At 43.3% G+C, this 14,535-nt stretch overlaps 1 protein-coding gene across 1 annotated transcript in view; it reads right to left on the bottom strand.

Annotated features, from left to right (window-relative positions):
* The window catches only part of Pld5 (phospholipase D family member 5), a 295,636-nt gene extending 284,776 nt beyond the window's left edge, over window positions 1–10,860 (bottom strand). The window contains exon 1 of the mRNA XM_035445305.1: window positions 10,672–10,860. Within this exon, the coding sequence (XP_035301196.1) occupies window positions 10,672–10,860 (189 nt within the window). The remainder of the gene's footprint in view (window positions 1–10,671) is intronic.
* Between the last annotated feature and the right edge of the window lie 3,675 nt (window positions 10,861–14,535).

Below are 14,535 nucleotides of genomic sequence, written 5' to 3'. Positions count from 1 at the left end.
AGAATTTACTAGTGCCTTCGGGTAGACATGGTAAACAAACACTCAACTCAAATATACTATAAACTGTATACAGGGTAGCACAGCAAGCTGAAGTGAGATGAGGGAAAGACCAAGTAACGAGTCATAGGAAGGAAATGCAAGCAGGCGTCCATGGTGGCCCATGCCAACAGATTGGAGACAGGAAGGAGAAGAAAGCATGGGATCTATAGATTTCACTTCCCTTTCTTTGAACTGTTATTGAAACATTATGCTAGAGAGTATGCAGGACTTTAGTGTACACCCCCACAAGGTTCAGTTCATAACCACTATTCAAAACACAGAGAACACTCCACAGAATCCTCCCTTTAGGCTCACCTCAGCCTCAAAGGTAGTCATTAACATTCCATCTCCCTAACTGAGCCTTGCTTGCTTGTCCTTAGGAATGGAATCCTGCTGTCCATACCTGGCTTCTCTTCTTCAGCACAACTGTGTCTAAATGAGGAATCTACTCTAGCACGCCCATATGCAATAGACATACATGTGTCATTTCTTTTCACATGAATAAATTAAATTGCCCTCTCAGTTATGGTTGGATGTTTTGGATGCAGTTTTTAGGTGCTACTAAGTTAATGCTTTAGTAACTATTTTTGTACCTCCTTGGTGTACACAAGCACACAGTTAAGACACATATAGAATTCTACTCACTGGGTCACAAGATATACATATGCTTAATTTAGCAGTCTTTTATCATGGCTCTATGAATTAAAGTATTACTAGTTATTGAGGTATGGATGATCTTTATTTTCATGAACATTTTGGATACTGTCAATCATTTTAAGTTCAGCTCTTTGAGGGGTATATAGAGTATAAGTTGAAAGTATGGCATTCCAGTTTGTAACTTGCCTTCACCCTCTAAATGTAATCTTCTAGAGACAAAATGATTGTTTCACTGTGCTCTGGTTCATTCATCTTAATAAGCTGAGATCATTAAAAATACTTAAGTTTTTTTTCTTGGTCCAAGTTAATAAAGATTTTTATTACTTATTGATGCTTCAATTTATAATTTAAGACTGTAACTCACATTAAATTGACAGTTGTTGATGATTTGAAAGACAAACCCAGACACATTTTGTAATGTATATAGGTCTGTTCCTATACTTTCATACCTATCAATTGATCTATTTGTTCATCCTTGTGCCAGGACCACAGTCATATTAGCTATTTTTCTGTTGTTGTGATAAAATACTATAACCAAGTCAACTTAGAGAAGAGTTCATTTCGGTTCTAAAGGGATAAGAGTCCGTGATGGCAAAGCAGAGGAATGGAGGAAAGAGATAGGCATGGCAGCAGAAACTGTAAGGTGAGAGCTCACACACTGAGCCACAATCACTAAGCAGTGACAGAAAGTGGCAATGTCCAGTCTTTAAAATCTCAAAGCCCTCTAGTAACTCACTTCCTCTAACAAGGCCACTCCTCCTAAACTTCCACCAAATAGCGCCACCAACTGGGGAACAGGCATTCAAACACGTGAGCCTTGGAAGTCATTCTCATTCACAGAGCCACAGCCCAGACTTAGTGAATTCTTTATTGTAAGTGTTGATGTTCACAGCTAGTCTTCTTCATACTTCACCCACTGCCTTGTTTGTTCTTGAACCTCTGCTTTCCATATAGATTCCAGATTCATATTCAGTGTGCATGCATATACAGACAAACTTGCTGAGATTTTAATAGGAATTGCATCTGGTAAAGAATTAAAGAACTTTTTTTATTAGACATTCCTAGTATTTATTATTTTATGATCATGTAAATGATATCAAGTTTAACTTTACTTTGGAATTATTTCTAATATTTAATTTTACAAGACAACTTTTTTTTTTATCCAGTGAGTCTAACAAGTCCAAGGGCAATATTAATTTATCAAATAGATCTATTGTTTACCTTGAATCTTTTAATATTCATAGTTACTCTGGCTTCTGATAACCAATAACTTCCTTTTAAATTCTCATTTTTAAACATCTTTTTTTCTTATCTGATTGTGTTACCTGTCAAATCCAGTAAAATTATTAATTCATGTAGAATATCTAAATTTATCTTAGGTTTCCAAATGTGGACAATCACATCATCTAACAATAATAACAATTTTATTTCCTTTATGTGATTCTTTTTAAAGAAATCCATTATCAGAGTAATAAAGGTTGTTTTTATTTCTGGCTGAGACTTTTATCATCAAATACTTCGCTTTTTCTTCACCTGTTATTGTTAGGGGGTCAAGAAATCAGGAACCTGAAACAACCAGTCACTGTGCATTCACACACAGAGCAGAGAAAAATGAATGCATGCATGCTTCTCTTTATCATTGCTACTTGCTCTGCTCTTACACAGTCTAAGGTCCAAATCTGGAAAACGGTACTGCCCACACTTGAATTAACATAATCAAGACAATCTCCCACAGACATCCCACAAGTCATCATGGTTCCTCATTGAGACTCTCTTCCCATGTGATTCTAGACTGTGTCAAGTTAAGAAATAAAACCAATCATCACAGACACCAAGCCTATCTACAGAGTTTGGTTCTGTTAGTCTGCTAATGTGGTAAATTACATTATTAATTAAAATTTGTGTATAAACTGTATTATTGGAATGAACATTTGTTGTGTTATATTATCAATACATAACAGCATTCATTACTTTTTTGTTTTGTTTTGTTTTTCAAGACAGGGTTTCTCTAAAGCTTTGGAGCCTGTCCTGGAACTCGCTCTGGAGACCAAGCTGGCCTCGAACTCACAAAGATCTGCCTGTTCCTGCCTCCCAAGTGCTGGGATTAAAGGTGTGAACCACTGCTGATGCCTGGCCTTCAGGCCTTCATTACTTATTTCTAACTGTAATTTACTCCATTCTAAACAATGAGACTCTTGAAAACCAAGTGTTAAACTGTTTTGCTTTTCTTTATTATTTACAACTATAATTATATTGTAACTGTGCTTATAAGACTGTAAACATCTTGCAAAAAGGAACCCTAGTCTAGCCTTTGTATATCATCCAAGTTTGACAAGTTCATATGTCAGATAATGCTTGTCGAACTGAGACTCTCACAGTCTCCTAACAGTGTTTTTCACATAAAAGACACTCTCAACAACTATGCCTCCATAGATGACATTGCTAGTGGTGGTTTTGTGTCAGTGGGTACCACCTTCCCAGCCTAACTCTTCAGGCCTCTTCTGGATCTAATCTCACAACATACTTGGAGAAGGACAATGGTCACAGCTCATTGCAGGCAAATACTTTGTTCACAACAATCACTGGAAAATGAAGAAGCACATTTATCATCCAATGGTCATGGCATCTATTTCATGATTTGGACTTCATACACAGGCCAGTCAAAATTGCACTTTCTAATAAAGGTAAGGCTACTGAAGACAATTTGCATGGTCTGCATGTAAATTCTTATTAAGGGCTAGAATTGTGATTTTTAAAACTTAACTCTTCTTTCTGTGTTTAAAGAAAAATTTAAAAGTTGGGTATGGTGACACATAAGCAACCCCTGAACAAGAGAGGCAGAGATGGTTGAATTACTTGCAAGTTGGACTACACTGAGACTTCCAGGACAGCAGGACTATATAAGAAACCAGAGAGAATATGAGGAGGGGAGAGAGGAGGAAGGGGAGGAGAGAGAGGGGAAAGAATAAAGAGGAGGGAGAGAAGGATGAAGGAAGGAATGAGTGATTATATACCCTTCATTTAGAAGGCCTGTTTCCTTAAGCATGACAGGTTGGCATCTCTACTATGCATAGCAGGGAGACTCATATATAAGCAAGGGCAAGAAGGAAGTCGTCCCCTTTTCCCTTCTCTCTTCCTCCTGGTCTCTGCTCTGGAGTCACCATGTGATCTGCTGGCAAGAGAGAGCACCAGCAGAAGGTGACTTCTATAAGATAAGTCATAAAATATATAGATTTATGATAATTAAGACTGAGCTAGCAGATGAGAAACCCTAGCCATTGGCCAAGCAGCATTTGTACCTAATATAAGTCTCTGTGCGTTACTTGGGACCTTAACGTGGTGGTGGGTGGAACTTGGGCAGCCTGGCGGAAAGTGTCCATGTGGTGGCAGGACTTGGGCAGCTTTGGAGTAAAGACTTATAGTTAGTGATATTTATGTTGCATCTTAAGATTTCATAGCACAACTTGCAAAGGTATGAACGCCAGGTAACTCACTTTGATGTTACCAGTTTAGGCAATATTTCTGGGGTGAGATTTTGCCATGCAGTCCTTGTATATGCCTGTATAGCTCCCACCCATCAATTCAGCTTGAGAACATACTGTTGCTACTGTCATGTCCTAGATCCTGGAACCATCATCTGCTTTCTTGAATCTGAGAGCTTAAACAGAAACATTAAAAACTGTTCTACAGATGTATGCCTGATATAGACATAGAAGTCTGTAAAGAAAGGGGAAAACTTTGAGAAACAAGGGCCAGAAATAGCTATTTGATGGCTACATAGGTGAGAGGACAAACCTTCAATTTAGTCATCTTGGGCTTCTCAAACTCAATGTGATACAACAAGGACCATGATTAAACTCAAAAATCAATAGTAAGCCACACCCAGTAGAGTTCAGAGAAAACAAGATGTCTTCAAAACATGCTGTCATGTTGATCCTTGGGGAAAGAAGCCCATTAGTGCAAAATATATGTTAACTGTGGTAGGGACAAGGACAATATGGGCCCACTGATATCCATTAGAAGGCACCCATGAGACACCTAAAGTGCCTTTCTCGATGGATGAGTTAGAGAGGCAGAGAACATAGCCTATGCTCAGACTGTCCCTTGTGTTTATCTAAAATCACAGGAACTAATCCTGGTGAACATTATTGTACTTACTTGTTGACCAGTCTGTCTGTCTGGTTGATTTTTAATGGGGCATTTTAAAGATTCATTCCCTCATGTTGAGCTGTGTGTCTCCCTGCTTTGCTGATCTGCTCAGTGGGGCACAGGACTCTCATGGGTGAGCTCTGTGGACATAAATGGTATTATGTAACACAAGCCTACACCACAGTGGCCAATCTCGCTCTTATTCTTTGCTCATCATGTGAATAATTCATTGCAGGAGGCAAGTGTGAACGTGACATTTATTTACTATTTGCTGATAACACAAACAAAGCGGTGTAAAATACACTTAGAGAAAACATCTTTTTATTTAGTTAAGATACTAGAACAAATACAATGTTAACTATAAGTGAGAACATCAAGAATTGTCTTTTATTCTTTGTGTGAGTGTGTGTGTGTGTGTGTGTGTGTGTGTGTGTGTGTGTGTGTGTGTATGCTTGTGTGTATGCATACATGTGAGTCAGGGGAGTGCATGCATGTGGCCAGATATTAATGTCAGGTATTTTCTTTGGTCATCGTAAACCTTTTTCTTATTTAAATTAGAAACAATCTTATTTTACATGTCAATCCCAGCTCCCTCTCCCTCCCATCCTCCCATGCCTCCCTCCCACTCCCGCCCTATCCCTCTTCTACTCCATAGAAAGGGTGAGGCCTTCTATGGAGGATCATTAAAGTCTGTCACATCATTTAGGGCAGGGCCTAGGCCCTCTCCCATGTGTCTAGGCTAAGAGAGTATCCCTCTATGGGGAATAGGCTCCCAATGTCCATTCGTATACTAGGGATAAATGCTATTCCATCACCAGGGGCCCCATAGACTGCCCAGGCTACCTAACTGACACCCAAGTGCAGGGGGGCTGGTTCTGCCCTATGCTGGTTTCCAAGCTGTCAGGCTGGGGTCCATGAGATCCCTGTTGTTCAGGTCAGCTGTTTCTGTGGATTTCCCCAGCATGGTCTTGACCCCTTTGCTCATCACTCCTCCCTCTCTAACAACTGGATTCCAGGAATTCGGCTCAGTGCTTTGCTGTGTGTCTCTCTCTTTTTTTTTTCTTTTTGAGAGAGACATTTAGTGAGCATGGTACACTAGACTGGATGGCCAGGGAGTTCCAGGAATCTGCCTGTCTCCATCTATCTCTGCTCTGGAGTTCCAGACACATACTGCATCTCTGGGCTTTTATGTGGATGCTAGAGACACAAACTTGGGCCCTCATGTTTGTACAGGAAGTACTCTACCAACGGAGCCATCCTTCCAGCCTCCTGTCATTTACTCTTAAACCAATCTCCACTCTTTATTTCTCCTTACAGTTTAAAGAGATTCTGTGACTAATCTTGCAACTTCATCTCATCAGCTCAAGCCAAGAAGGAAACAAGGATGTGAGATATCTGTAATGAGCTGGCTTTGCTTGCTTTGGCCAGCAGAGATCATGATAAACAAAGAAATCAGATGAGAGTGACCAGGCAGGGGCTAAGCAAAAGAGCCACTGTCCAGGAAGAGTCACACTTCTGGAAAACCAAAGACTAGAAACATCTTGGTGGCCCAAAGGTCCATATGCTTTGGGTCTAGGGCACAGGGAAGCTGATGTTAATGTGAAACGTGGGAGGCGTGGCGGTGCTCAGGTAGAGATAAGGGAAGACTGAAGAAGTCATTTTACCTTAGGTGCACTATTGGTCTTCTAGTACAGTCCTAACATTACACTGAGTGCTTTACATTCTATAGTGCTGTACATCTGGTGTGGGTTGGGCCCTCTTTCTCATCCCATTCAAGTGAAACTTGGCCATGAAACTTTCTTTGGTTAATAGATATTGGCTTTACAGATGCATCACTTGTGGGTAGACGCTTCAGGAGCCATCTCTAGTACTTGTAAGCTGTCATGGCAATAGGGGCAATGAGCGCTAGGATTGGCGTTTCCTTCCATCAATCAGGAAGACTCGGAGGAGTAGAATCCCTACCAGCCTGTGCAGATGAGGAGGGTGATGTAAACATCTGACTGATACATATTAGGATATTTGTTCCTGAAATACAGACAGAGAATATCCCATTTAATCACCATTGCAAAACCATGACCTTTTAAATGTGATTGTATACCCTACATACTTTAAGCCCTTCACCTGTAATTGCCTCATTTACTGAAAATGAAGTAAAATCCAAATTCAGGTTTTTCTAACTAGAGCCTTTACTTACAACCATTTTAGCAAGACCCAGTGGAGTACACAGGGAAGAAAGCATGTAACCTGGAAACTCACACAGCTGGCACGAAACTGAAAAGTGGAAAGAGCAGACTTATTTCACCCTCTTTCCAACAGAAAAATATAGCAAAAACTTCAATAACAGCATATAGTACCAATGACACTAAATGTCAGACTGTCCCCTGAGAAGATCAAGAGCTTCAAAGAGACCCAACCTAGGGAGATTCTAGAGGTGTCTCTTGCCCAGCTTGCTTTACTGAACCACAATCCTTTATATATCATCCCTCAAGAAAATACTAGAATCCTACAACAAGTAAGACTGACATTCCTTTACAAGCCCTCTAGTCTCTAAAGCCTTAGGAATTCTAGAACAGAACAGGATGCATACTCTAAGATAGTGGTTCTCAAGCTGTGGGTTGTGACTTCTTTGTAGGGTCTCATATCAGATATCCCAAATATCAGATATTTACATTATGGTTCATAACAGTAGCAAAATTACTGTATCAAAGGGTCACAGCATTAGGAAGGCTGAGGACCACTGCTCTCTGCACCAAGAGAGACTCATAAGAAAGACAATATTCTGCATGCAACCAAAAATTTCACTTTCCTCAAATGCACAAGCTGAGTTTGAAGTTCAGAGTTCAGGATACACATTACCTTCTCGAACATTCTAATTGTGATTTAGGATTAAGAAAATTCCCTACATTTATGTCTGTCTTTCAGTTGGTTCAGTCAGTCTTTTGAGACAGCATCTTGTTTTGTAGCCCAGACTGGCTTTGGACTACAGCTCCCGTTGCTTCGGCATCCTGAAGGCTGGTATCACAGACACACGACATATGTCTGGCCAGGTATTTATTCTCACTCTGTGGCCCTCATTGATTCAGAACCCACCAGTCGGCCCAGGCTGTCCCTGCTTCAGCACCCCAGTGCTGGGATTATAGGCATGCACCGTCACAGCCGTTTATGTACTTACAAATCTTCATTTCAGATATCAACTAACTACTGATAGGAATCAAGTTTAAGATCAATTGAAAGTATTCCAATACAACTCATGTCACTTTCTTTTTGCATAGCCTGAGATCCATCTGATGTCTCTCAGCCCAAGAAAGAGATAAATTACTCTCACTTTTAGCAAAGTGGGTAGAAATATATTATTTAGCTGTCACTTTACACCGTGTTATTGACTTTCAGAGTAAGCTGTGCCTCTAAAGCCTGGCTAGAATCCACATACTGCCACATTCCATCTCGGGGAATTCCGTTACTTGTGATGACAAAATGTATGTGTCATTGGAAGTCATAATTTATTTATTCCCTTAATATTTAAATTGGTGTTCAAAGCACCAAACAACTGAATAAGCTGTTTTCAGATGTATGATCTCCATCATACTTATTTCTTCATTTATTTCAACATAATAAAAACTGTGGCCATCCTTTTGATTAGACAGAGCAGAGGAGTGGTTTTTAAGTCATCCTTGGCTTTCTATGACACCCACAACTTGCTCCTTGCAACATCTAAACTAGATGGTGCCACATAGCATCAGTGTGCTGTTTATAATGAACTTAATATGATATTCTCAGGATTTATGCAGCAACTATATGCCAGGTTACATTTGTTTTGGGCCTTTAAACCTCGCATACTGTATTATAAATTAGCAGCAATCTGCGTAAACATCATAGCATACAAAACAGGACATATAACTACCGAGTGCTTGAATTCAAATATAATTTGTATCTGTATATGACTTCAACTTTTCATAACATGCTCATAAACACTAATTCATCAGGATGTTAGTATTTCAAAGGGGTCAGAGAGTAAATCAAAAATCATTTGAAACAAAAGCTCTGTTTCTAATTCAAGGTAAATATAGAAGGTAGAACCCACATCTCATATAAACATAGTTTTAAAAGCAAAACAAATGAGGCTCTAATTTCAGCATCAAATGGGGCACATGATTTTTTTTTTTTAATGAATGCAATGCTCTTTAGGGCATCTGAGTGAGGGAAAGCACAGATGCTCACATACTTGTAAAGCATAACCAGACCTCCCTTCGCTTCATCTCTCCTCCTCAGGAGAGCCGAGCATCCCACACTTAAAGCAGAGGTGAAGCTGCTGTGGTCCACTAGGTAGCCCTAATACTTCCAATGTAAATCAAACCGTGGGATAGCATTTCCGTATAATGCATGCAGCAGCAGCTGGGACTCGGGATGACATGCTCACAGGAGGTTGCACTATTGATTTTCGGTAAAAGTATAAAAGAAATGGGCCAGCCTAAAGCAACCACTGCAAATGCACAGTTATGACGAAACAAAAATGAAGCATGTTCCATCACCACTCTGAGGCCTGAGGCTGGGGCTAGTTTTCTCATGAGCGTCCAGAGCTAAGTGGAGATGCTACTTCTTCCTGTCTATCCTCTCCATTACTGATCCCTGCAAGCATCACCCTAGAGTGGGCATTTTTAAACAGGTATCGCTTTTACCTTTCAAACATCCAACAAGCACGACAGCCCTCGAAATCCCTTCAACAACCTCCCCTCCAGGACATCCTTTTGACTCTCTCCACACCAAACAGAGCCTATTACTCAACTCAAATAGGATCTTTAAATAAGGGCTTTAGAATTAGTCATTCATGTGACTTAATCAGGTCCTCAAAAAAAGACACGCGCAGTCCTTTCGGCTTCTAACAGAAATACCCACTTCCACTCTTCTTTCCAGGGACACTGTTGGTGGGCAAAGCTCAGGAAAGACTTTGGGGGCTCACACGGGATTCAGGTGGGCACAGCGCTGGGAGAGTCGAGTTTCCTGTCTTTATCTTTTTGACGGGGTGACCCAAATACTAGGAAACTTCCACGTTTCATTAACAGACTCAGTTTGGATTCTGTAGGGTAGCAGAGGTTCTTTTCCTGCTGCTGGCACACTCCTAATTTCAACATTTGCTTAAGGACATACTGAAGGGTCAGATTTTTAAGTGTGGATTCCCAAAAGGTCCTTGTGGAAGGGCTTTTCTTTCTAGAATGCCCAGTCCTAGGGATTCAACACTTGAGCCAAAGACACAAGTCCTCACCCAGGAGAGAAAAGGGGAAGGGCAATGCACATCCACTGGTTCCCACTTTGCTGAGGAGTCGCAGATAGCTGGGGACCTTTGGTCTGACCCTTGTCAGCTCAGAATCACTTTCCATTTGGGTTTAGGTGGGAAAGCTCTCTAAAAACTCCTGTTAGCATCCCATCATACACTGCCAAAAGCTCTGGATCACCAGCGACAACTTTATTGCAGCGTTTTTGTAGTTTCTGCACTGAGTGAAAGGGCTCCAAAGACCCAGGCAAACATCCCTCTGAAACCTTCCTTGTGCAAAGCCCAGTCCCTTGCAATCAACCACTCTTCTCACAGGTACCCCAATAACACACTGCACATGAACAGTGAGGGACCAGTCAGGAGGTCCCCCAGAATGCTCGAACTGGGGTGCCTGAAAGCGAACCTTTCTTTTCTCCACGCAATTGAGCCATTAGGCAAAAATGTACAGGGTTGACAGAGGATACAGGCAACCTGGCCTGGGGTCCCCACTAGAGTCCCTACACTCCTAGTGCGGCGTGCTCCGACCACTTAGCCCCCGGGGAACCAGTGGTCCTTACGTGTTCCAGCTTATCTTTTCTCCGGAGCCAGACGCTGGCGCTGTAGTCCTGCTGCTTGACACTGCTGTAGAAGTTCGCGCCCACTCGGGTCAGGCTGGGCGAGGGCTCCTTGGGGCGGCTTTTCAACCTCATCTGCTCGAAGCCCTCGTGGGGGGAGGCCGAGAGCCACTCGTGCTGCCGGATCTCCATTCTGACATGACCAGGCGGCGGCCCGGCGCGCAACCCACTCGGGATGGGAGCAGGGCGCCGCTGGCGAGAGAGAGGCCAGGGGCGCGGTGAGACGGAGCTGAAGGAGAGAGCGGGGAGCACGGGGTACAGCTCGCCCTCGGAAAGCACCGGTGCCGATCGCCCGGGGTGTGCGCAGCCAGCTGGCTAGAGGCACAGGAGCGGGGGACACGGGGAGAGGACGGGGGCGGGGGGGGGTGCAGGGCAGGGGATGGGAGAAGAGATGGGGGACGGGTGGGGGACCGGACAAAGGGAGACGGAGAAGGAAGAGTGGATGCCTGCTCCCAAGTGGCAGAAGTGAGGGTGCAGCGGAGGTGGCCGCGACGTCGCCTGCCGCTGCGGTCCCGGGCGGGAGCTCCGCTCGCGGCTGCTCCGCACCAACTGGAACCCGGGCCCCGGGGCGGGCGGGCGGACGGCGGGGGTGGGGTGCGGTGGGAGGGGCCCGGCGGCCAAGCCGAAGCCCGCAGGTTGATGCAGTGAGGAGCCGCCCGAGGCGAGCGCTGAGTCCGGCCGCCGCCCTCCGTGCGCGCCTCTCCCCAGCCCGCCTTGCCTCGCCCTTGCCCTCGCCCGCGCGGGTTCTCGCTGGCAAACCACCGGGCGGCTGGGGAAGTGAGCGCCTTCCGCACACGACTGCGGGCAAGGCTCCGGGGACCGCACTCTGGGAAGCCACCACCTCTGCTCCGCATCGCTCTAGTTCGTTGTGTTCCTACTATTTACCCTCGGCTCGCTCAGAAAGTTCACCAACTTCCCACCCTAGGAGCCCAGACATCTCACCCCAGGGGACTTGGCTGAGAATGCCCCCAGAAAATGATTTGGAGGACATGCATTTTTGCGAATCTTGCACTGTACTTCTTCTGGGGATGTCGCGAAGTATGTCTCTCCACCTGCGAGGGCAGCCCTCTACTGTCCAGCTTGTTGGACCTGCCACTCCTCAGATCTCGGGGTCCCCCTAGAATCAGGTTCCTGGAGGCTGTCAGGACCTGTGACACCTGGAGAGGAGACCCAGCACCAATTTACAGCTCTTGCTTGGACTCTGTCCCGGGTTCCTGCTCAGTTCTCTGTGCTGTTCTAGGCTCATAAGAGCTTTACTCCCAAACCCAGTCCAAAGCAAACAAGCCTGTATATCAGGGTAGCGAGTTAATAATTGAATCTTAAATTCCTTATCTTTCGCTCTCCCTTAGTCGATGGCTGAAAACATTTTTGGTTTGTTGTTTCAATCAGAAAACGGAACTTTAACTAGTCTTAAGGATTTGCGAGGTTCTTTTAAAAGCCTGGAAAGTCAACATAAATTTGGGAAGCACCCCGGGGGCGGGGGGTGTTGAAAAAGCTTCAGAGGGCAAACTTCTCTAGCCCTTGGCAGTCCCCCACACACTCCAACCCCTAACATTCTTGCTCAGATGATGGCTTCACAGAACGACATTCCTAGTGGAGACAAGGGTCTTGTATTTATTCAGAGCTCCCATTTTATTAGATTAGCTTGGGGTGGGGTGTATCTAGAGGTAGAATCCAGACTTTGCATGACCAGGCCCTGGCTCACACTGCCTCTCCAAATGCTATGCAAAAATAGTAGCTGAAATAGAATCCCGTGGGAAGTCCACGTGAGGAAGAAGCAACAGAATACAAATACACAGTTTTCAGTCTTGGCATCTAAACTAACAGAGTGACCTATGAGTTATCAGTAAACCTTACTGCCAGTTCTGCAAGATAAACATTACGAAGCCCATTTTCCAGTGAGGGATCTGAGGCTGAAGGAGAAACCACACTTCCTAACAAAAGCGCTTGAGCCAGGCTTAAAAAAGTGTGGAGGCTAAGTTTATAGTCCATTGGTCAACTGTTTGCCTAGCAAGACAAGGTCTTGGCTCCAATCTCTACAATACTAGACTGAGAATTATCTACATTCCGTTGTATAGTATTTTCCACTTTATACTATAATAATCTATCATATTATTCATCGTATCTCAGGTTTTACTATTACAAGTTCTAAGTATAAATGCACAGTTTAAATGGATACAATTAGACACAATGGATACAAGCTGATTGCCTTTCTGCAAAGAAAACAACTATCTATTACTCTCTGGGTTGATGATGGAGATAATATGTAATTCCCACACCTTGACGTGTGATAGGTAGTCAATTCAGAGGAATAATGAAGTGTCTTACCACAAAAAAATTAAGCAAATAGTTTCCTGGTCAAACCAGATTTTTTTTAGTTCAGTCAATTTTTTTAAATTATGCTTTTATAGGTGAAAGTACTATGAGAGTTTCTATTATCTCCAATTTTTCAAGACTGCAAAGGCAGTGTAGATTTCTCCCTACATATATGTGACTGTAAACTACTGAATTGAGCATTGTTACCAACTCACAGATAACGTCTGCTGTGTTAAAAAAACTACCAGGCAAAGCATGAGTTTCCGGTGCTTCATGCTAATCCTCATAGGCATAGCTTACCAGGCATAAAATGGACTCAGTTGATGTTCAAAAGAACACTATATCAAACTGAACTTGATTCCAATGACTGGAAGGAAGAAAAGTATTTCTGAAGATGACCAGTTAGATATAGATTGTAGCACTGGACAGAATATTAAAATAGGATTAACATTATGGAACTCACAAATTACTTCCAGAACACTTATTCCTGAACATTTCCATGGCTCTTTGGTCTGTGTAAGTAGTATACATAGTTGATCCTACTATCCTACTGGCTTCTTGCGAGCTGGAGCATGATCCTTTACTCCGCTGATAGTGCCTTAATGGCAATAATCACACAATAAACCACCACAGAGAATAGACTGATGAATGTCAAGCCACCATAATCCACTTTTTGCTTCTTTGTCTTTGAGAGAATGCAAAATTACAATAGTCAGAGTTCAGGGGCCGCTAGATGGCTCAATGTATAAGGGCACTTGCACCAAGCTTGACAACTTGAGTTCAGTCCCTGAGCTACACATGGAAGAAGGAGCTAGTCAAGTCCTGAAAGCTGTCCTCTGCCTCCACAGGCCCACCACGGGACCCTACCCCCATGCACAAGCAAGAAACAAACAAGCAAACAAACAAATACATAAAATATTCAGATTTTAGAACCACCTCCTTTAAATTCTCAGTTATAACTTCCTTAGTTTTTATTTGGTTTTCATTAGTTTCATGTTCATAAAGTAAACAGGGCTGTATTGGTCAACTTTCTGTTACTGTAAGAAATACCTGAGGTAGTCAACATTTGAAGAGAGGGAAGGCTTGACTGGGTTCAGAGTTGGAGGGCTCAGTCCATGATTGATGCCTTCATTGCTGGGGGCCTGCTGGGAAGCAGGGAGTCATAGCAGATGGCAAGCTGTTTGCCTCCCAGTAAGGAGGCAAAGCAAGAAAGAAGCAGCAGCTGAGCCCCCCACATCTCCTTTAATGGCATCCCCCTAAACACCAGAATACTTTCCACAGACCTCCATTTCCTAAAGCTTCCACCACTTCTAATGTTGCCAGAGGCCGAGGGAGGCCCAAGCCTTTAAGCAACATGGGCCTTTGAGGAACTCGTATTTAAAACTGCACTCTAGAGGACTAACTGTTGCTCACTCCATGGTTGCCAGGGGAACAGGATGAGAAAATACTACATGAACTACAGAGCTCTTACTGTGCTTAGAACCTCCAGGC

This window comes from Cricetulus griseus, chromosome 5 (genome assembly GCF_003668045.3).
Source record: "Cricetulus griseus strain 17A/GY chromosome 5, alternate assembly CriGri-PICRH-1.0, whole genome shotgun sequence".
Lineage (NCBI taxonomy): Eukaryota > Metazoa > Chordata > Mammalia > Rodentia > Cricetidae > Cricetulus > Cricetulus griseus.
Note: the sequence above shows the minus strand (reverse complement) of the source record. Positions and strands in the feature narration are given on the sequence as shown.